Source organism: Thermobia domestica, chromosome 2 (genome assembly GCF_964235325.1).
Source record: "Thermobia domestica chromosome 2, izTheDome1.hap1.1, whole genome shotgun sequence".
NCBI classification, from domain to species: Eukaryota; Metazoa; Arthropoda; class Insecta; order Zygentoma; family Lepismatidae; genus Thermobia; species Thermobia domestica.
Window position 1 is genome coordinate 171,601,631 of NC_137455.1, and position 24,934 is coordinate 171,626,564.

The following is a 24,934-nucleotide window of genomic DNA, read 5'->3' on the forward strand; positions in this document are numbered from 1 at the left end:
AAAAACCTCCGAAATTTCAATTTTTGGCAATTTTTTACCCATGAAAGGGAACGACATAGACACCCAATACTGATAGAGGTACATACTATGGTCCTGGGCTACCATACCAAATTTTTAGATTTGGCAATTTCTAAAATTTAAGGGGTGGGCCAAGGTACCCCTCCCAAATTTTTCAATGGGTGCATTATATACCCATGTCTTATGAGAGGTAATGGACCCCTGTATACGCCCATATAACTATATAGGGTAATAACACCTCATCAAAGGGGATAAATTAGGTCAAAAACCTCCGAAATTTCAATTTTTGGCAATTTTTTACCCATAAAAGGGAACGACATAGACCCCCAATACTGATAGAGGTACATACTATGGTCCTAGGCTACCATACCAAATTTTTAGATTTGGCAATTTCCAAAATTTAAGGGGGGTGGTCCTAGGTACCCCTGCCAAAATTTAGGGGTGGGCCATGGTACCCCTGCCAAAATTTAGAGGGGGTGGTCCTAGGTACCCCTAGGTCATTGACCCCGGGCCAAGGTCATTGACCTTTGACCTATGACGTCACAAAGGTCGGGGTCAAAGTCCAAAGTGAGACCAAGTGGGGCGATTACTACTATGACACGAAAATCTCTTATTCATACACGTCAATATCTCATACAGAAGACAAAACAGTCATTTGGTGCCTTTGACAAATCACAAAAAAGCTAAAGTGAAAAAAAGGGGAATGTGCCATATATGGCACGGCATGCGGTAAGGGGTTAAGGTGTTCATGAGCAATAAATGAACTCTCTACTTACACCTTTGTTGTTTAAGAGTATAAAGGGCTAGTGACAACTTTGCGTTGCTCTTGTCAATTTATTTAATAAAGTATGAAATACTATATACGGTATTTTAACTGAAAAAGATAGTATCCTATTAGTTATACAACCCTTCGTCAAATAAAGTGTTAGAATATTGATATACAAATATTCAGATCATGTCTTGACCCCCTACTCTTAACCCAATCGCCGACACTGGGTACATACATACGTATATCCAAAACAATGTATGCATTTTCTTTAGTGCATAAATGTATTTATTACGTATATGTTAATATATTTGTTTTACCATCTAATCCATCTCCAATCTGTATCCACATTACCAAAATTCTGCTTGTCCGTTCGTTACTGTTTATAAGTGTTGTACAGTTCTGAAATTATAATAATTTCTTTATAGTCATGTAGTGAATCTGTGATATAAATTGCATTCTTCCAACACGTGCCTTTCTTTGTGTTGCAATTCTCACAAACGAAAGTGTATACTGAATCTGTGGTACAAACTGCATTCTTCCAACACGTGTTTTTCTTTGTGTTGCAATTCTCACAAACGAAAGTGTATAAGACGTACTTTTCTTTTCTTTTATTTTAGAAAGAATAATTAATTCTCACTTTATTTTCTTTTTAGAAAGATATACTAACCAAATTATCTATTCGGTGAAAGCATAAAATTAAAAATACAACTTTTCAAAATACTAGAGCTCCTTCGTGGCTAAGCGGTTAGCGTACGCGCCTTTGGCGTGAGAGACTCGGGTTCGATTCCCGGCGGGAGCTCATGTGGTTCGGATTACATGTTAATCAGTAGATCCCGTCTCATATAGCCTCGCTGTTGAAAGGGTCGTTAAAGTCAAAACCAACCGAACCCATCAACTTTTCAGCAGTTCTATTACTGTCTCTGCATAGCATTGGTTGTCCACGGTCTCTGTGACCTTCAGACACTTAACGTATCCACCACGTAGCATGTCAGACGAAAGTATCCGCAATTAACTATGCAACTGCTTTAATCCATGTTGAAGATTCTGTGTTGATTTTCTTTCTATTCTACTTATCTGAATCTATAGTGGAAATGAAATTTCAAAAGTGGACGCCATTTCCATATATTCACTGTTTTCCGTAATATTACAAAGAATCCTTGGCAAATTTACTATCCGTTTTTGTTGTTAAATTACTGTGTAACATAACAAATGCCATTGACATCTTTTTTAAACCGTTATTGGATCGAAAGATCCAATATGAAATATTTGTAGGCCTTATATCTGGAGAACTACATATGGTGTGGCCAAACCTAAACTATCACTTAACTCAGTATCAAGGATGAATTCAGGGGGAGCCCGGGGTGAATTTCCTCCCGAAGAAAATTTATTCGCCCCCGGAGAAACTCAAAATTTCAATCACAAAATGTAGAAATTACTTCACTCAAAATCCCCTCCCCCAAGGATTTCACATTCCTCCCCCGGCTGAAAATGTCTGAATTCAATACTGCTCAGTATAATGTGCTTACTCCGTAGAAAATACGAAAACTCGATTTAAGGGCCGTTCAAAAATGTTGTGGCCTCTGATACAAAAACTAATTATTGGCCAAGATCGCAACCTTTTGATTCATTTTTTTAAAAAATATTCCTAAAATTCTTGTTTTAATATCATTCTATTTCTCGTGTTACATATCACTGTGATTTAATAAGAATCTGATTGTATCATTTCTCAGTGTTTCGTTGGTATTTAATTTGAAATACCAGAGTTAAGATTTGGAACGTCGAATATAAGAAGTCTTTATAGGACAGGCAGGTTAAAATCCGTAAAGAGTGAGTTAGAGAAATATAGGATACATCTAGTAGGAGTTCAGTAAATTAGATGGGAAAGAAAGGGAGCAATGTATTCCAGAAATTTTACGTTATTTTACGAGGAAGGAAATAAAAATCACCAACTAGGAACAGAGGTTTTCGTTCATAAACGAATAATATCAGCAATTAAAAGGGTTGAATTTGTTAATGATAGACTTTCTTTTATTACTCTTAAGGGTCGGCGGTGTGATATTTTTGCTCTAAATGTACATGTCCCACTCCCACCCCCAGAAGATAAGGATGACGATATAAAAGACTGTTTTTTTTTTTTTTTTTTTTTTTTTTTTTTTTAATGAAAAAGAATGGGTATTTGACCAACTTCCGCGATACCATATTAACATTCTATTAGGGAACATCAATGCAAAGGAGGGTGAGAGAATATTTTCAAACCGATTATAGGGAACGAAAGTTTGCATCAGAAAGGTAATGACGACGGTTATTCGTGAACTCTACAACATCGGAAAAGAGCATCGTGAAGAGTACAAAATTCCCACATCACGTTGCTCAGAAATATCCTTAGATCACACCACATGAAAAAAAAACATAATCAAATTGATCACGTTTTAATAGACACAAGAAGACAGTCTAGCATAATTGATGTTAGGTCGCTCAGAAGAGCTGACTGTGACACTGATCACTACCTGATAGCAGCGGTAATAAGAAAGAGATTGTTGTTGAATAAAGGAAATATTTATTATCTGAAAACGGAGAGGTTTAATTTAAAGAAATTAGAGGAGAACCAGATGAAAGAGGAATTCCAGATTGAAGTGTCGAATAGATTCTCGGTTTTAGATGGTTCGGAATGCACTAGTCTTGATGATACTTGGATTGAAATAAGGAATAGCATTAAAACTTAAGGAAAAGAAAAATTGGGGCAAGCGAAAACACATAGGAACACACCATGGTTCCACCAGGAATGCACTAAGTTTGCAGAGAAGAGAAAACTGGAAAAATTGCGTTAGCTACAAAATCTGAACGATATAATTACACAAAATTTCCTTGACATAAAGCGAGAAATTTCAAAAACTTCTTGAAAACAAAGAAACGCGATTTTTTGGAAACTAAAGTTAATAAACTTGAAGATACACAAAAACATTCGTGTGGAAAGATGCCTTTGATGAGTTGCTTAACCCTTAATGGGCAAGCATTGATAACATTACCTTTAAAATCTTTAGTTTGCTTTATGATTGAACCATGTGTTCCTGATCATAATTTTGTAATTTTTAAAGTATTTTTGTACTTTGGTTACAAAATACAGGGTGTTTATTTCAAAGCAACATTGCCATAAAAAAAGTCTTATGTGTAGCCACTGAGCAGCATTGCCCTATTATAGTAAAATATCATAAGAATACTCTCAGTAATTACCAACAGTTTCGTTGAAATATTTTCCAACAGAGCAAGAAACAACAAATAAAAAAAAATAAAAAAAGAACTTTCACGGAACGTAGGAGATAAAACTTCTACAATACTAAATTTGACTGTCCCCTGTTGACGAAGATTAGAAGTATCTAAAGAAGCGCCCCGCACATCATGTATATGAATATTGTATGCAAGCAATAATGCTAATTAAATTATCACTGAAGTTATAATTCGTGCGGATAACGCAATAGAATGCGATGTTGCTTGAGAGCAACACTGCCCGCTATATGCAGCCAAAAACGTAATGTTTGTGAAGAATGGAAAATGCACACAGCAGTACCATATATTCCATAGCTTCACAGAACAGGAATAGAAATTGCTGTAAAGAAATTAAAGAAGTTACACAAATTTCCGTGTGTAGACAAAATTCCGGCCGAGTTAATTTTAATTGGCGGTGAAGAATTGTGGAACGAGATACGCTGATTTTACGCTGAACTATAAAACTATAAGTGGATGTACGCCGCACACTTTCGTATATAAGTGCGTGATACTCGTGAGTCCTATTAAATTCCGTATAAGTACAGTACTATTCTCACCATTGTATTGAAAGTTTCTCGGTGGGGAGACTTCTGAAATCTCCACTCAGCCCAACGGTTCTCGATTTGGGAGCCCGAAACATTGTCAAGAAGCGGATGCTATCGTAATAAATTAAACCAAGCAAGCAAAACCCCGTTTTTAACTCATATTTATTTGATCAAAAGATCCAATATATTTCAGGCAAAAATTTTCTTGTAGGCCTTATATCTGGAGAACTACATGTAGTGTAACCAAACCCAAACTATCATTTAACTCAGTATGATGTGCTTATTCCACAGAAAATAAGAAAACTCGATTTAGGACCCTTCAAAAATTTTGTGGTCCTTGATCCATAAAATCCAATATATTTCATTCAATCAAAAATTTTCTTGTAGGCCTTATATCTGGAGAATTACATAAAGTGTAGTCAAACCCAAACTACCACTTAACTCAGTATGATGTGCTTATTATTAAAAAAATACGAAAACTCGATTTAGGGGCCGTTCAAAAATTTTGCGACCCCTGATAAAAAAAAGTCAAATATATTTTATTCAATCAAAATTTTTCTTCTACGCTTTATATCTGGAAAACTACATATAGTAACCAAACCCAAACTCAGTGTAATGTGCTTATTCCGTAAAAATAAGAAAACTCGATTTAGAGGCCGTTCTAAAATTTTGTGACCCCTGATCAAAAAAATCCAACATATTTCATTCAATCAAAAATTTTCTTGTACGCCTTATATCTGGAGGACTATACAGAGCCAAATCCAAACTATCACTTAACTCAGTATGATATGCTTATTCCGTTAAAAAAAAAAAGCGAAAACTCTAATTAGAGGCCGTTCAAAAAATTTGTAGATCCCAAAAATCCAATATATTTCAGGCAAAAGTTTTCTTGTAGGCCATATGTCTGGAGAACTACATATAATGTAGCCAAACCAAAATTATCACTTAACTCATTGTAATGGGCTTATTCAGCAAAAGATAAGAAAATTTGATTTAAGGGCCGTTCAAAAATTTTGTGACCCCTGATCAAAAAAATCCAATATATTTCATTCAATCAAAAATTTTCTTTTACGCCTTATATTTGGAGAATTACATATAGTGTAAGCAAACCCAAACTATCACTTAACTAAGTATGATGTGCTTATTGCGTAAAAAAAAATTTGTGGTCCCTGGTCCAAAAACTGACTATTGGCCAAGATCGCAATCTTTTTTATCCATTTTTTGAATCATTCCTAAAATTCTTGTTAGATATATCTTTCATTTTGATTTATGAATGACGCCCGGAATTATGTTGTTGTTTCTCTGCATCTTGTATGTTGGGACTTTTAAGATATGTCCAACCTACGTATGAAGTCCATGTGAATAAATAGCACCCGGAAACACTCCCAACATGATCTTTCACACATTTACTACCACATCTAAATATCAGGTTTTATTATCAATAATACTAAGAAGCGACCCTTAGCTAGAGTTTTAAACAATAACCTATACAAGAAATTCTTTTGCAAGAATATTGATCCTCAGGTTATTGAAGGATACTGTATGTTGTGAAAAGAATTATAACTACAAGAAACCGTGATTCGAACAAGTTGAGTCGATTTTATTATTATTATTTCTTTCTTAAAGAAAGAAAAAACAACATACTAGTTCATGTTCCATTTGCTACCAAGAAGTTTGAGATAAAATGAAGGACTAAGGTTTCATATTTAGAAAATATGCTTATATTTAACGTGTGCTTGTAGCAGAAAACCACATTTTCAAATGTGCACGTAACATGTTGTGAGTGCATGCTGAAGAATTATTACGGAACATGAGTACGCATGGTTGCATATGAGTTGATGTTAAAAGCTAGTTGTTCTCTTATGTGTGTACTTGCATTCACTTAACAACGTGCCTTCTTGCTATAGACTGTGTAAACTTGCTAAATATTCACTTCAGCTTTTTCTTCAAATTCCATCTGAACTTTGAGGAAGCTTCCAGTGTTTGACTCAAACTTTTGCGTGTAAAGTTCTCTATATGGATTATTTAATAAGAGTATTAAAGCAAACCTGAATTCTAGATTTAAAAAAGAAAATTGATATGATCGGCATTCCTTGACCGTCACAAAAGGCTACCATCATAATTAATGAGTCATTTTACTTTCATTGTTACCGAGGCAGGTTAGATCATAGCTTCCGAACATGAAAAACGGATTATAGCTTCTTCCGGCACCTTTTATGCCAAATTGATGTTTTAGCTTGTTCCGCACCGATTCTTTTACAGCGGCAATTCTACATATATGAGACGTGAGTCTATAGTTAAACATGGAATACTGAACCACTTGAGCTCCTAACGAAAATAAGGAACCAAACCATTAAGGACCATTATATGGAATAATATCTCGAACCAATAGCATGAACATAATTAGCTTTATTTAGCTACTACTGACTCCCTACTTCTAACAATGATCAAATGTTTCCATTTACTAATTCCATTCATTCCATTAATGTTATGTTTCTTTTACTTTTTTTTTCTTACCATCATACACGTATGACAGCGTTTCTCAAACTTTTTTCAAATACAGACCACTTTTAGTACTCAGAATACTCTACAGATCACCCTACTCTGGTACGCTTCGAAAGTAGGGGCAATCCAACAAATGGAATCGACCAATTTCCAGATCAAAGGTTGCAGACAAAATTTATTTATTTTTAAATTTTTTTTAACCTGAGATTTTACCACATTCAGGGAGTTGAAAACTGGTATTCATTAATTTTTTTAGCCTCGTGGATTTGTAGCGGCCATTTTGTATAGGCGCCTGAGTGTATTTTGAACTTTTCAGAGGATTCCGTTAAACGCTCTAACTTTTTAGGTTTTAAAGATAATGAGTTCAAACCAAAACCATATGAAAGATAATGGAGTGGACAACATTTTGGGTTCTGTGCACACTGAAACGTACCGTACCTTAGAACTCCGAAAAGAAAAAGTTCTGAACATTGAGGTTGGAAACGTAAAAATGGCCGTTTTGGAATGTGCAGTTTGAAACGAAATAAATAAGATTTGCCTTCAATTTTTTGTCTACATAGAGATTAGATAATAAATAACGTCCCAAACGAATTTCAGATCTGAGAACCATATACTTGATTTTTTGGAATTTTTTAAACATTGTGAATTTTCGAAAATCATGTGTTTTCATCTACAAATATCTCAGGAAGGACGCAAGTGAAAAATCCCAAATTTGCACAAAATATACAACAATTGTGCAGTAATACGTGGGTAAAATTTCATTACTGAGATTTGAGTAGTTTCTGAGTTATAAGTTGTAGCAATGATGGGAAATTCGTCATTTTAATAGCTGAACAGACGTTCAGATTTTGTGTTGATGGTGTCTCAGGCATACAATTTATCTATATTTCATCGAAAGAAAGTGCAGTCAAACATCAAGAAATTCGAGATTTGGTACTTGTAAAAGAATTATCAATACCAGATCATATCATAAATTTGTACCTTTGACGCAAACACAAATCAGATGTTATGAAGAACATAAACATAGCATGTTGTCATTTGCACCTAATGATACCGTAGCCAATATTTACGAGAAATGGTGGATTAGGAGAATTGAAGACATGTCAGGAAAATAACGATCTTTTTGTTCACTTTTTCCATCCCATGGTCCAAGAATCTCTTTTAAACTATGTACGAATGACAAGGTGTGGGTGTCAATCACTAAGGTTCTCCGGAAACTCTCACCCACAGAGTTTACAATTCCAACAGATCATACTTTCAATATCAGTGCCAAACTCTATACACAAATTAGGCAACTGTTTATCTCACTGATGTCTTCACAGCAGCGATATAGGCAGAAAAGAAATAACAGACGCGTTTCGTTCTTTTGTACGTACAAGATACGATTCATAAATTGTGCACACTTTACCCATTTAACATTACTGTCGTGTTATTTTGACTTTTGCTACAAAGTTTATATCCACGCATCATGGTGCTTCATGATATTAAGTCCCAGTGAAGAAAAAAATTATAACTCAGAAACGACTCACGTCTTAGTGATGCAATTTTACTCACTTGTTACTGCAAAGTACTATCGTCCATTTTTTGCAAATTTTAGATTTATCACTTGCGTCCTTCCTTAGATATTTGATGGTGAAAATACACGATTTTCGAAAATGCTCAATGTTTAAAAATTTCCAAAAAATCAAGTATATGGTTCTCAGATCTGAAACTTGTTTGGGACATTGTCTATTACCTAGTCTCTGTGCAGACAAAGAATTGAAGGTGAGTCTCATTTATTTCGTTTCAAAATGTACATTCCAAAATGGCCATTTCTAGGTTTCCAATCTCAATGTTCAGAGTTCTTTTTTTCGACGTTCTAAAGTACGTCCTATTGTTCACAGAACACAAAAATATTGTCCATTTCACTATCTTTCATATAGTTTTGGTTTGAATTCATTATCTTTAAAATCTAAAAAGTTATAGCATTTAACGGAATCCTCTGAAAAGTTTAAAATACGCTCAGGCGCCTATACAAAATGACCGCTACGACAAAACATGCCCGGCTAAAAAAAAATAATTGAATACTTGTTTTTAACTCCCTGAATATGGTACAAACTTAGGTAAAAAATTATTCAAAAACTAAATTTTGTCAGAAACGATCATTGGTCGATTTCATGTGGATTGCTCCAGTATATGTTTCGTTTTCAACGCTTGGGATATGAATTTACTCATAGGAACAAGACGAAAAACGATCCAGTTAGTATTCCTCTCAATCGCTTTGTTTGAGAAATATAGCGTAGGAAAATGCCGAAAGCGTAGGATAATGAACACTGAAGATGAATACCACAGAAACTACTAGTTATAGAGCTGAGTAGGAATGGTATCGAGATAAGCTGAGATACAGTCTCGGTCTCAATTTCGAGAACCCTCGTGGTTAAACGGTTAGCATACGCGGCTTTGGAGACCCAGATTCGATTCCCGGCGGGAGCTCATGTGGTTCAGATCCCACATTAAGCTGTAGGTCCACGTCTCATATAATTTCGCTGCTGAAATGGACGCTGAACTGAAAATCAAATCAAATAGGTGTCGTTTCGGTTGACAAATAGCGATTTTGATTCCGATCTCGTCTCGAGTAGACTATCGCCATCTCGATCTTGTTACACTTGTCTCGGTCTCATCCTGGTCTCGTCTCGATAGTCTTGAAATAAGTTGTGTGAGATTAAAAGTATATAAGTATTGTAGTACAATCTTGTAACCTGTTGTTTGCTCTTTTTACATTTTCACCTCATTCTTGACTGGGGAATTATTGTAAGCCGCATACCCCTTCATGACTACCTGGCTGACGCTCGTGCTTTCTAAGTGTGTATTATTCGAGGGTTCAATACTCAGTGGGTGTATTAAGCCTTGGAAATAGAACGAATAATGATACACATCCCACTTTAAACCGGAAGTTCTTCGAAAATGTCTTATTTCGTTAAAATTAGTCTATAATATGCAATACAATCTGTTAAAAAGTCGTTTTTTCTTTTTCGAAATAATGTTTACCTCCTTGATGAAGTTGCAACTACGGTGGCTACTAACATGACAGTAGCTATTAACAGTACTAACATGACACTAACGTCTACCTACTAATATGACAGCCCGGTTTCGATCCTCGATGGGGCGGAGATTTACTCTCCCATTTTGCCCTAGCCCAAATGAAACTGGGAGTTCACTTAATCTCTGTGGGATGGATACCTGGGGAAACCTGGTGGAAGGGAAAAGGGTAAAGGAGGCCTAATTTTAGTAGTGATCACATCAGTTCTTGTCAATATCAAAGTCATGGAAAATAAAACTGCTGTCCTTGCACATGACCCAAACTGAGAGCAACCTGTACTTTCTACTTTCATAGAAATAACGTTTTTCGTCTTATATTTATTCTGAACTTACAATTACTGAATTAAAGGTGGACTTTAAGGGTATTACAGAGTAAACATCAGAAGTACGTTTTCTCATTTTATGGATGTATAGCAATGACGTAATACTAATTTGACTGTTCTTTTTCTTTCTTTACTAGCTGAAATGTCTGTTCTTCATATGGCGAGAATAGGATTATGGGAACAATTGGAATCCTTTCCTTCCCTTAGAATAAACATTTCAGTTAGTCTAATAATAAAAATCCGCAATGTCACCCCTTCTCATCCCCAACCTCTCACTTCGACGCCAATGGAGACTGAACTTCGAATTAAACGGAATCGGGAGTATTATTATTCACTTCACTGACCTGCAAAACTATAAATTCGACACTAATATCGGCTTTTTTCGTTAAATGACGCCCCCTTCCCACATAACTCCTAGGAACACCAGGGGTATCTTACTTCCACTGGAGATTGAACTTGAATTTAAACGGCATCTGGTGTGTCACTATTTATCTCATTCAACTGTTTATTATTAGATTATTTTTACATGTCGCCCCTTCCTACTTCCACCCAACCCCGAAAATTAGGAATTTGACACTAATGTTAATCGTTTTCGATTATTTTTATGTGTCACTCTTTTCTCACCCTTATTCTTAGTGGTACTATAGTATCTTACCCTCGTTGGCGGCTGAATTTGGACTTGAAATGCTATCTCGAGTGTCACTATTCATCTCATTGATCCCGGGAAACTATGAATTCGGCACTAATATCGATCATGGAAGTGATAGGATTTCTTACCCCCATGATAATTTTTCCAGCATGTAAATCATACGTGTACGAAGTTTGGTTAAAATTGTTCCAGGCGCTCCAGAGTTATGCTGCAACATATATACATACAGGTACATTTTGTGATTACCTCCCAGAACCGTACATGTCAAAATCCTTCCCAGATTCGTAAAAGTGCCATGGGCGAGGACACGACATATTTTGACATTGATAAAAGATTTCCCACTTCCGTACATGTTTAATAACTGACACTGTTCCTGTGCATTTTAAATAAAGTTTGAGCATAGGAGGATATGGAATTGCATGCTCAAGGAAATACGAAAAGATATATACAAGCTTTCCATACTGTTGTAATTTTTTTCCGACTCAACTCTTCATGTTGAACTCAAATTCGAGCAATGGATCCACGAAATGTGTTTGATGTGAATTCACAAATCACATCAAAGGGATACATAAGTCGGCTCTTATAAAGGTCTTCGTCGAACTAGTATCTGGATCTTCTATGACCTTGGTCCATGCACAATAGAACGTTTAACGTTGTTACCACCACCAATATGCAATTCTTTTCAATATATATATACACACAATTTTACAGTTTATGTCAACTTATGAATAAATGAAACTGCAACCAAACCATCTTCTAACATCTTTTGAAACATCAAAACTACAGATCTTTTTGTCAAGCTACATATATATTTTTTTCTTCTTCTTGTACCTTGCAAGCTGAGATACTTTCTGTCGTAAGCATGGTCACTTGTCCTGGCTTCTAGCTTGAGAAAACGGGCTAATTCAATGACATGAGGATTTTGCTTGTTTAGCAGAGTATTTAATCTATTATTTCAACCCTCTGCGGGATTATTTGTTCTATAGCATTTTTCATGACAGTTCCACATGCTTACTGGGATTGTAGAACTTTCTAGCCACTGGTCAACGAAATAGTCATAGAACTGCTCAAGCTTAGGGAATATCTTCTTTAATAGACAACCAACCACTGTCACCATATCTCATGGAAGAAAAGCTAATGACTCACACATTCGAACCTGCTGTCTTATATCATCATTGTTTTTGTAGTCTGTAACCAAGCCCAAATCCTGTATCTTACGCCAAAGACACTGGTTAAAGTGAAAATTGTGCCCACTTATAGAAACTGATGGGAAAATTGTCCTTAAAGAATTTATTACTGTTTCCTTGAAGTCTACCATTACAACTTCAGGTTTTCAGTTCGGGACTTCTTTCTTTTTTAGTGAAAAGATGCTTTCTTTTATTCGGGAGAAGGCCAAAAACCACTGGAATCACATTAGTTTCCTCTATTGAATTTCCAATATCTGCATGAATTACAAAAATTTGGGAGAAAAGTTTGCTGCAGCTCTTAAAGTGCCATCAATAAAGAAGGTCGTGTTTGTCTGTTAAGCAGTCTGCAAAATGAAACTATTCAAGGATTCTTATTTGCTGTGGCTGCTACTCGAAACGAAACCTTTAGGTTCCATATCACCCTCTGCTCAAAAACTAACAAAAGTTCACAGAAATAATACCAACTATTGAACCTGTACGGAAATGGGAATTCTTATCTCGCTTTTAAATCATGACATTTCATTGCATCTGGCACTTGTACGGAACTGAGAAGGAATTGACATGTACGGAAGTGAGAATGTACGCAAGTGGGAGGACACCACATTTTGTATATACAGGGTGGACCATTTATTTTGATACATCCTTGTAGATTTTAAATTAATAAACAAAACATTTTGAAATTTTATATCATGCAAATATCGACAGGGGAGAAATTGTTTGATATACACTGCGATACCACCAGGCTAACAGTGTTGCCAACCCAACATAAAGTTATTTTTCAAATGGCACTACACCAAAGTATTACACGTTTGAAATCTACATGTCAAATGAAAACTTACAATATCGTATTTGTTATTCAGTGTTGCAAATTAAGGACCCTAAAGTATCACAGACATCCAAGTTTTGGTGACTTCTAGAGCAGTAATAACGCAAGTGAGACAGATGGGTCGATGCACATCTAAAGTACTTTAGTATCTAATACTATGATCATCATATCATGAATTTTGAATGAATAGGAACAAAGTTACAAGAGATTAAAAACTGTTTAGATAAGTATCTCATTTAATTTCAAAGATCACTTTTAATAGGGTGAAAGCACTAGTGTTTCGAACTTATGAACTGGAACCAATGAGAGTTGTACGGTGAGTGATGCTTACAATTTTCGTGTTGATACTATGGTAACTCAATAGTAAAGGATCACCTCTACTACAAAAGGTAAGAGATTAAATCCCAGCTAAGTGAGTTTGTGGTAGACAACACCATGTTCATGTTTTCTTCGGGGGTACTCCTGTTCCCTCCCACATTCTCACTCTACCAGTGATGTAATACTAGAATTTTAGATTTGTATACGCTAGGCCATTTAAAAAATAAGCGTGTTCCCACTCCCACACACCCTCATACTTCGATAAATTTAAGATTAGTATACACTGGACTATAAAAATGTGTGATGGGTATATGACGTATACTCCCGTATACGAGCATTATATCTCTCCAATCTACTAATTCTTGCACAATCATTAAGTATTATTAACCATCTGTCTACTTTAACCTGCAGGGTATGATTGTGGGATAGTAAACTGAAGATACTATGTAAATTTCATTTTATCAAATATACTATCTCCCTTTCGTAGTAATGCAACCACGCACAAGCCAAAAATAAAACCATTTGGCTATCTTGATTCTGTTCGAAATATCGATTAATTCCGTCAACGAATTTTTGATACTTACTAGAACGTCCGTTCATACATCATGATTCGGCGCTCATTTTTGCTGCCAAAATATCCTAACAAAATTTCTTAATTTTCCTTACGCCAATACTGAAAGAATCTGATTTATGAGATTTTAGATAGAGCTGATTACAAATCTAATGCCAACTTAGCTTTATGGCCAGTAGTTTTGGAAATATTAACCTGCAAAGTTCATGTTCCCATACTTTCGGCAGCCTGTATCTCTGAAACAAAGAACTCCCGATGAAATGTTTACTAAAATTGTTCTCTTGTTTCTGTACACTTCACCTCCCAAGCGTTGTAAATGATATTTAGAAACTCGCTGAATGTTTTGAGCATATGTTAATAACACTATCCTTATGTTCATAAAACAGTATAAATTAAAATCTCCCTTAATTTCATATCGGTATTACTGGTACAAAATATTTTTTCTTTAATACTTGAGGGCTGGGAGAAATACTGAAAATTTTTTTTTTCGTGCCGAATAGTTTCCAAACTTAGAAATTTCAACTATGGTGTGTGATTTGAAAATCACTCGAATTTAACTTTTTCTGTCTTGTACAGTATTTAAATTAATGTTCACTCTAAGAGGATCACAGAGGCAGACTCCGAGGACCACTTTTACTCCATTAACTTCAGTTTGAGAAACGTTGCTCCATGATATTAATCAGAATCTGTTTTTTCCCTCTGACAATACTCGAGCTATTATCTTATTATCATCAATATACAGTAGTTAATATCTTCCCTTGTTTTTTTTTTAACTCTGCAATAACATTTTCTTTCCTACATAATCTAATTTGCTCCATCCTCTTATTCTAAATGCTTCTAATGCGATTATTTCGCAGTATTCATTCTTGTGGACTTCTCGCAAGTGCTCGAAGTGGTATAAGTGGTAGAAATAAAGCAATTCATGTATCCAAGATTTCTCTCTGAGAAATGGAAAGGATTTGAACTAATTTCTGTCCCACGTTTCAATGGAAAAGACTATTTATTTGAATACGGTATTTTTTTTTAAAAGAAAAACTAGGACATTACTATCTGAACTAACAAGTTAAAAATAATTGATAGGTTAAAAAGCCGGAGAGAGAGGGAATGTGAAAGGAAAAAATCAAATTCGTTTTATTCGTTATTTAAGTAGCTGTAAAAGACTAATTTCAAGATCATAATGCTGAAAATTACTTCTTCACAGTATGCGCTTTAAAATCACCAGATATAAACATTAATTTATTATTATCAGTATTTGAATAAGTTATCTCTTTTGTGTTGTGAATTATAGTTATTGAAATAATATACTTATTAAAGTAGAAAGTTGTTCCTTAGGTACACATAAGTATAAAGATACTAATAATGACGTTAGTAATGTGAAAAAATGAAATTAAATCTTTAAGTTTTATGTGCCATGGTTATGTCGGCTAGGCTACAGGAGACGGTGATGATGAGAAATGAATGAAATGGTGGAATGAAGAAAGTGGGAGGAAACGATAGAACCCCGAGAAGAACTAGGCACACGGTGTTCGTCCACCACAAAGCTCACTTGGCGCAAGCTGCGATCGAACCAAGGACCCCATGCATCAGAGGGGAATGCTCTACCACTGAGACACCGCGATCCGTTAGTAATGGGATTTCGAAATACAAAAATATTCGAGATTCGCATGTGGGGGCTAAGAATTAAGATAATTTTCTAGTAACTCTGAAGATAGAAACGATAACGTATTACTAGATTTTTACTGATATTTGTTCTTTAGTTCGTCACTAAATGAGAATTGATGATTATATATAAGAAGAGTTTAGTGCATAGTGATATATCAAAGTTTTTAGAATCCTATTAGTTTAAGTTTTGAAGGTTACCTTAGACTTTGGTGCAACATCATTAAATGTTTAAGCACAATAAATTGAGATAGATCATTAATATTTAAAAGGTGCATGTTATTCGGTATTCTAAGAATAAATAAAGCCAAGCAGATATTTTCTGAAAGTAATATACCTATATTCAAGCCGATATTTAATCAAATCACAAAGAGTAATGCACTTGTGATATGCTATATTGTTACTTATAAACTTTCTCTTTTTTTTTCAGTTCCAAAGTCGTCACTTTTGTTAATTAGTGTATTAATTTTCTCTCTCTTATGATAAATTGAGTGAAAGAATGATGTAATTGTCAATGTCATTTCCTTATTTAAATTTTCATTTTAAGAAAGTGTTCATTATTAATTAAATCCAAGCTGGATAATTATTAATAATTTCTAATTCTTCATTGTAGACTAAATATTATGCAATCATTCCTTTGATGTTTTATAAAATCTTAATAAGAATAACGATAAATGGTGCATGGGAAATTTGAAAGAATAAATCATGTTTTAACGATTACTATATTACCTATAAAAATTCCTTATTGTAACTTTTTTCACATAAGCGCAACCTGTGGCACTACTAATTATGTGGTTATATCATATATTGCTGAAACATACAGCATCTTTACTGTATTATGTGAAGCAAAAGGATATAGCTTCAAATAATTTGATACAAATATTGAATTAGAATAAGACTACGACTATCTTAACTTCGATTAGCCCGTATTTCTCATTGCCTAAAATGAAACTGTTGAATAGCACACTACTTTTCTAATAATTCATGAAAACTTTATTGTGAATATTCTGTCAATACCATGTATTGTTCTGTTATTTTAGTGTCATACTTAAATTTGTTATAGGTACGTTTTAACTTTATACTAAATATAGAATATGTGGATTAGAAATTCAATTTATTTCATTTTTAGAAAGAAAATATGCTTGAAACTAATAGTGTATATCACATATGCTTATTACATCTTTCATATTCACGAGTTTTAATTGTAAATGGCCACAGCTTTCCATTTTATCTGAACTTTAAGATCAATAGTAGGATAAGTGGTACAGTTATGCAAGAGATCAATGAGAATGTCCCCTTTAAAACATAATCATGCAATTTTGATGGTTTGTTTTGCCGAGAATGTAAAAAACTACATCTATTGTTCAAATGTGATTTGAATCATAACTCTGGTTTGTATCCGAGGTTGTGTTCAAAACAGAGTTTGGTCCTCAAAACACACACATGAAAAGAAAACATTATATCTATAAAACTACAGATTAATATTTACAGTTGTAGTCAGACCATCATCAGGTATAGTTTATTTTGCTTCCAATAGAATTATTTTTCAAAATAACTGTTAATATTAAATCACGTCTGGCAAAAAATGACAACAGTTTAATTTGTATTCTGTCTCTTTTTACAGCACGTACCGGGTACTAAACTGTGGATTGGTGGACATCGGTTAGTGAAACAATTATCGGTTCGTAGTAAATTACCTGTCAAGGACCAATTAGAATTAGAATTGGTGAAAATACGAGAGAAGATTCGAGGATACTCACTGGAGAGAGAACTTGTTACCAAAGCCATTAATGAACGACAGTTAAATGAAAGGTAAGAACAATATACTATGTTATATATATTACCGATGCTTACTCACTTAAATTTCTTCAGTGTGGGTTGTATTTAGCATTTATAGCAATTATCCATTGTATGTATAATTTTCTCCTATTTTGTTTTAGATACGCCTAGCTTCAAAGATTTACATAACATTAGAAACAAGAAATAGGTTGATATTTTCATTTTATGTATAGAAATTCAGACCAATACTCATTTTGACTTTTTTCATGTATTTTTTTGGTTTGTTTATATGAGTAGAATCATCTTCCAAACGTTTTGCGAGAAACTAAAACATAGTCTATATACTAGAAAAATAATGAAAGTTGAAGAACTTCATCTAGTATTCAAAAAAATTCGAGCTTCTGGTGCGAGCTAGCTATCTCTCCCCCTCAATTTTCTCTGCCAAAGCCGTTGAATGTAAACTACATATGAAAATACTTGTATTTTCAAACATGCAAGGAGAAAATCCCAGTCTCGTCGCGGTTAAACTCAAATAGAAGAAAGTATAAGTATTCAGATATGAAAAAAAAAGTTTCGTCAATTGAACGAAATTTATTTTATTTCAGTCAAATTTAGTCAGCTAGATTGTGTTTTTTTTTTGTTTTGTTTTAAATGTAATAATAAAATAATGCGTGTATGTGTCTGTTATCAGTTTTTCGCATAGAAAGAAGTCACCTAGGAGAAACCAAATTTTGTATACAAATAGATCTTCACCAGATTGTAATAGTGTACGAAGCTATTCTTTTAATCTTCGTCTCGGGAAGGTTTGGAGAGGGTCAACATTTAGGGACATTTCTGGTTTAGTTTCTAAGAACGCCTTGCCTACATGCAACCTACATTACATACGAGAATACGGGCTTACAGAACAGCGGTCGATAACATCCAGACAATGGAACGGTTGTCCATTGTCGGGGCTTTATGGATATTCTTCTTTCTCTCTTTTTATCCAGGTTCTGAACTAAGAACTGGAAATGACCGTTGCTTGTAGCTAGAGACCGGATGTTAGGCAAAATGCCTATTCTTAAATATTAAAGATATGTTCAAAAATAACATTTTAAACATTATATGGGGGATTATAGTTTCAATTTAAACCAACTTTATTTTGCCTGTTTTGTCTATTTCGCTCCTTTCTGCCTAAATAATTGTTTTAGTGCCTAATGTTGCCTATTCTATGCATTTTCTTGAAAATAAGACTTCACTGAAAAAAATATATAATTTCGTACTTCAAGAAAGGATTCTGTCTCTTCCGAGAAATATAAAATTAAGAGAAACTAACTTCTGGGCTGGTGAAGGTTAAGCTTCACCACTAGTATAGCGATTTAGCCATTGTTCTCGAAACATTTAGCTTTCATTGCTACCCACTATTCAATTTTGCCAGATGCGATACCGTTCCTTTAAGAGAAAAATAAAATCTTGAGCAACTCCCTGGAACATTTTCAGTCTGTAGTGGACATAATTTGTTCTGTGCCAGGTGCCAAGGGCAGGTGGTTCGTGAGAAATGTGAGAGAGTTATTGCAGTCAATAAGGATTTGGAGGAGCTAAAAACAACTGTACAAGTATTTAAAGACGAAAATGTACCCAACGAATTTGATCCACATTCTTGTGTGCTTCAAATATGCATCTGTGGAAGTAGAGCGATCGTTCTCAATTTTGAAATATGTGTTATCCGATCGAAGACATAAGTTATCAGTTGAAAATCTCAAAAAAACATCTTGTAATCATGTGCAATCGGAATGAATAATTCCACGTGTCGACAAACCATCTGAATGTATTGAATTAAAACACACGGAACACTTTATTTATTTATTTATTTATTATTTTTATTTATTTATTTATTTTTTTTTTGTTTGAAATCTGCCAATATTTCATCTTCTGACTTGCGTGTTGTGGTATGAACTCCTGTGAGTACAAATCAAAAGTTGTAAATTACGAACTGCTGTTTGTAGTGATAAAATATAAAACTTTGGACTGTTGTGTGTACTGATATTAACAAACAGACATGTTTCTGTATTTTTTGAACATTATCTATGACTTGAATTTATTTTTTAATTGTATTGAGTATTTATCTTAATTATTTCGAGTTACATTTTAGTGCCTATTTTTTAAATGTTAAGTGTCTATTTGCATGCCTATTTTCCAGGTTTTTAATGCCTAAACATCCGGTCTCTGCTTATAGCTAATTTTGAATAAAAGTATATCAGGGTATATGTAGTAACCAGCATTAATGTAATAACCATTTCGACCCTAATGTTTTGTTTTTCTTGAACAAGCTGTAAAATTAACAAACGATGGTAAGTACACACATAATGGAAATAAGTAATTTTTGCTACTTACCTATTTCTAGAGACGATATGAAAGTGCATGTGCGAAATAAAAGCAAGGTTATGAGTGGCAAAACTAAGAAAAGAAACATTTTCGAATCTTTAAATAAAGAGTTAAGAAAAAGAATTCAATGTTACATGTTGAGTATTATCTTCTACGAGACAGAAATATGCTACTAGCAAAATAAGATACAAAATGACTACGTGTTTTAAAACTGTGTGTATGGAAATGAAAGGAAAATATACTAGATCGAACGACAAACCAATGAGAAAGTGTTAAAACTGTTAGAGGAGAAAAGAACAATGTTGGATGTAATGAAAAAGAGGGGGAAAACTGTTCGAACGCTATTTGAAAACAAGCTGTATTCTATGGTACGTGATATAAATTATGTGGAAGGTAAAAAAGTTAAATTGATAAGACGGGTATATATATATATATATATATATATATATATATATATATATATATATATATATATATATATATATATATATATATATATATATATATATATAAACAGATGACTGTTACATGAAGACAAAAATCCAACTGAGGGCCGCAATGCAATACGTTTCTTAGTTCGTAGTAAGTGATAATATTTAACATGGTACTGAGTATCTGATATCGGTACAATAACCATTTCGTTTTCTCCGATGTTTGTTTCCCGTTGAAGAAATTGTAGAAACTAACAAGGGTTAGATATAATAGTCATAAATATCTATAGGAAAATTAAACAATTTATTGGATATGTGATTGATAAGGTTTGTACTATTTCAATCCCATTTTTACAATTTCATTTGTCCAGTTTCATTCTTATCTTCAGTAAGGCATATTTGCAAACAACAGTATCATTAAAATAATATAGTAGTTATTTGAATAATTTTATGAATAATTGTAAAATAGTAAAAATAAAATTTAAAAAAGCTATTTAGTTGTTGCAAAATATGAAAACCAGTGACTATTTTTCGAAATATAATTTGTTGATAAACCATTTTAAAGCTCAGACAATTATGACGACTCAAATGATAACTGCTATGTTTCCTATGAAACGTAATGCTTCTTAGATATCATTCCACATACGAGATAGATATCAATATCATTCCTCTTATGTTTTAAATACTAGACCACTATATTTGAATGCTGTCCATTCTGAGTGGGCAATGATATAGTATTGAGTCCGAAACGCAAGTTAGTAATAATAAGAACTTCCTGTGGTTAGATTTTATTTTTATTCAAATTAACTGTTCTATTCAGAAGTTTTCTTTGTTTATGCATTATTTCGGAAATCACATATGACGAAAAACTCATTTTAATGTTAACAATTAAGCAAATAAAAGAAATGAAAAAGGAAATACGATTGTACACACTTTGTATACAAAATCGAGACTTGGTAATTTCTGTGCAGCAGTTAACCATGTATAATGCAAATTATATAGTTTAAATTCTCACTTTTACTTGGGAATAGAAACGTTTTCCTTCTATAACCAAAGAATATGTATACTTATATTTAGAAGACATTTGATATATTTTTTTCTAAACTTTCACTTAAAAAGTAGTTGTGATGCTGTTACTGCAAATGTTCAAAACAAGAGGTGGGAAAAAACACAACGTATGTATTATTTATACTGAAGATGATAATTTTGTAGGAAAAAGGTCAGAAAGATAATTATAAATTTGCAACACTTAACGCGAGAAGTTTTTACAATGGATGATGCAATTTAAATTCCTTTTGTGTTTTTCCATTTTTATAAAAAGATCTCTAAAGATTAAACTGAAGATTACAAACTGAATGTGGAAAACTTTCTTTGTTTTGGCTGCTATTTTGTTAAAATTACTATGAAAATCAAGCTGATTTTAGCAAAACTGTTTCCAGGACTCAAGCTGTTATTATAAAGTTCAATCAAGTAGCTGGTTTGAACTTTCCCTACTTCAAGATTTCACTCTCAGTTTCTCTCTTGGAAACTTGATAAGGTTATTATCTTGGTAAATAATTTAATTAAGTCTGAAACTTCCAGCTTTGCTGGATGATGGGTATAGATTGAATCATATATAATAATCATAGTACTCATTAAAAATACATAATTTTACATCAATAGCTTTCTCGTTTCTGAATACGGAAGATAACACCCATTTCATAAGAGCTTTTAGCCACTCTATCTTAAATGAGTTTTGTGAAAGTCAGGACTTACGTTAGTTAAATATCATTATTGTACCCAAGAAACCTATTTCATGAAAATGATTAAGCCTTAGTGAGAGAGTTTTTCCACAAAGACTCAAAATTATTTACCCAAAATTTGAAACTTGGCTAAATAGCTTTTGCATAAAAGGAAATGATCACTTCGAATAATTTTCTGAAAATAATTATCTCCAATTTTAAGCTAGAACTTAACAACTAAATATTCAAACGTAACATGTTGTTTATTTGTTAAAGTTTAGCGATACTTTTCTGCATCGAGGCTATATGAGACATGGATCTGCAGGTTAAAGTGGAATTTGAACTACCGTTAGTGTTAAATGCTCTCCTATCGGGAATTGCACCGTATTCACCTGTACCAAAGACGCACGGAATAGCTATTGCACTAGCGACGTGGGTAAATTTAATTATTTCAAATATTCGCGGTCAAAAGTTCCCGGTTTTGATTTCTAAAGATACTTTAGCTAAAAGTTGTATTCATTTCCAGTGCAATATCATATAAATATATGAGCGGCTCGAGGGAAGACAATGGTAACTATAGAGCTAACTAAAAAAAAGAAAATTCAACATTCGTATGGAAAGCAATTGCAATGACACATATCAAACAATCTTCCCCTTCCTCTTCCCTCTGCAGGTACATTTTTGAAATTTAAATACCTATATACTGTTCTGTAGTCCGATCCTAATCCATTTCACATACTAACCCAGTTTCATATATATATATATATATATATATATATATATATATATATATATATATATATATATATATACCGGGTGAGGCATTTAAAACTGTTTTTTTGAATATCTGGAAAACTACAAATCGGATTTTGAAAAAGTTGTAATAAAAGTTGTTCGTCTCGAAGGGGGACATCCAATGATACCACACTCGACCCCCTGCCCCCACCCCCCGGGAACGGGAGGGGGGGCAACTTTGAAATCTTAAATAGGAACCCCCATTTTTTATTCCATATTCTGATTCTCCGTGAAAAAATACGTAACTTTTGTATTGAACATTTTTTTTCGTTGCGTGATAGATGGCGCTGTAATCGACAAAAATCAAAATGGCTCACAAACATTTGAAAAATGAGGCATTTAAAACTGTTTTTTTGAATATCTGGAAAACTACAAATCGGATTTTAAAAAAGTTGTAATAAAAATTGTTTGTCTCGAAGGGTGACATCCAATGATACCACACTCGACCCCCTGCCCCCACCCCCGAGGGCGGGAGGGGGGGCAGCTTTGGAATCTTAAATAGGAACCCCCATTTTTTATTGCATATTCTGATTCTCCGTGAAAAAATACGTAACTTTTGTATTGAACATTTTTTTTCGTTGCGTGATAGATGGCGCTGTAATCGACAAAAATCAAAATGGCTCACAAACATTTGAAAAATGAGGCATTTAAAACTGTTTTTTTCAATATCTGGAAAACTACAAATCGGATTTTAAAAAAGTTGTAATAAAAGTTGTTCGTCTCGAAGAGGGACATCCAATGATACCACACTCGACCCCCTGCCCCCACCCCCCGGGGGCGGGAGGGGGGCAGCTTTGAAATCTTAAATAGGAACCCCCATTTTTTATTGCATATTCTGATTCTCCGTGAAAAATACGTAACTTTTGTATTGAACATTTTTTTCGTTGCGTGATAGATGGCGCTGTAATCGACAAATATCAAAATGGCTCACAAACATTTGAAAAATGAGGCATTTAAAACTGTTTTTTTTGAATATCTGGAAAACTACAAATCGGATTTTAAAAAAGTTGTAATAAAAATTGTTCGTCTCGAAGGGGGACATCCAATGATACCACACTCGACCCCCTGCCTCCACCCCCCGGGGGCGGGAGGGGAGGCAACTTTGAAATCTTAAATAGGAACCCCCATTTTTTTATTGCATATTCTGATTCTCCGTGAAAAAATACGTAACTTTTGTATTGAACATTTTTTCGTTGCGTGATAGATGGCGCTGTAATCGACAAAAATCAAAATGGCTCACAAACATTTGAAAAATGAGGCATTTAAAACTGTTTTTTTGAATATCTGGAAAACTACAAATCGGATTTTAAAAAAGTTGTAATAAAAATTGTTCGTCTCGAAGGGAGACATCCAATGATACCACACTCGACCCCCTGCCCCCACCCCCCGGGGTCGGGAGGGGAGGCAACTTTGAAATCTTAAATAGGAACTCCCACTTTTTATTCCATATTCTGATTCTCCGTGAAAAAATACGTAAATTTTGTATTGAACATTTTTTTCGTTGCGTGATAGATGGCGCTGTAATCGACAAAAATCAAAATGGCTCACAAACATTTGAAAAATGAGGCATTTAAAACTGTTTTTTTGAATATCTGGAAAACTACAAATCGGATTTTGAAAAAGTTGTAATAAAAGTTCGTCTCGAAGGGGGACATCCAATGATACTACACTCGAGCCCCTGCCCCCACCCCCGGGGGTGGGAGGAGGGCAAATTTGAAATCTTAAATTCGAACCCCTTACTGCAATGGGTGAAGTTGGTACTGTTGCAAGAACATAACTTTTATTTTAACAGTTGTGGAATTTGAAGTGCCATTCATTTGGATTCTTCATATTTTCTTACGATACTTACTTCCAGTTGTACAAGGCAGTTTCGTCAAACATCTCGATTACTATTTATGATTACGGAACACTTTAGCATATCCTTTAGGCTGTATCATTGTATCACGACCCTTAAGCTCAAGCTCAATCCTATTATAAAACACGATGAGAAGTGAGATAGGAGTGTCCTGGAGAAGTTAGATATAGTGCATTTATTCAGCCAATGGAACAAGATGCAAATCTTAGCAGAGTTCTTATTCTGCCTTGCATATCCATCTACAAAGTGTCGAATTTCTGATACGCCTTCACATGAC

The 24,934-nt window shown here is 34.1% G+C and overlaps 1 protein-coding gene across 1 annotated transcript in view; it reads left to right on the forward strand.

Moving 5' to 3' along the window:
• Positions 1 to 24,934, forward strand: part of LOC145677243 (kinesin-related protein 2-like) — a 335,651-nt gene that overhangs the window by 31,529 nt on the left and 279,188 nt on the right. Inside the window, exon 2 of the mRNA XM_081747842.1 lies at positions 17,337 to 17,524. Coding sequence (XP_081603968.1) covers positions 17,337 to 17,524 — 188 coding nt within the window. The remainder of the gene's footprint in view (positions 1 to 17,336; positions 17,525 to 24,934) is intronic.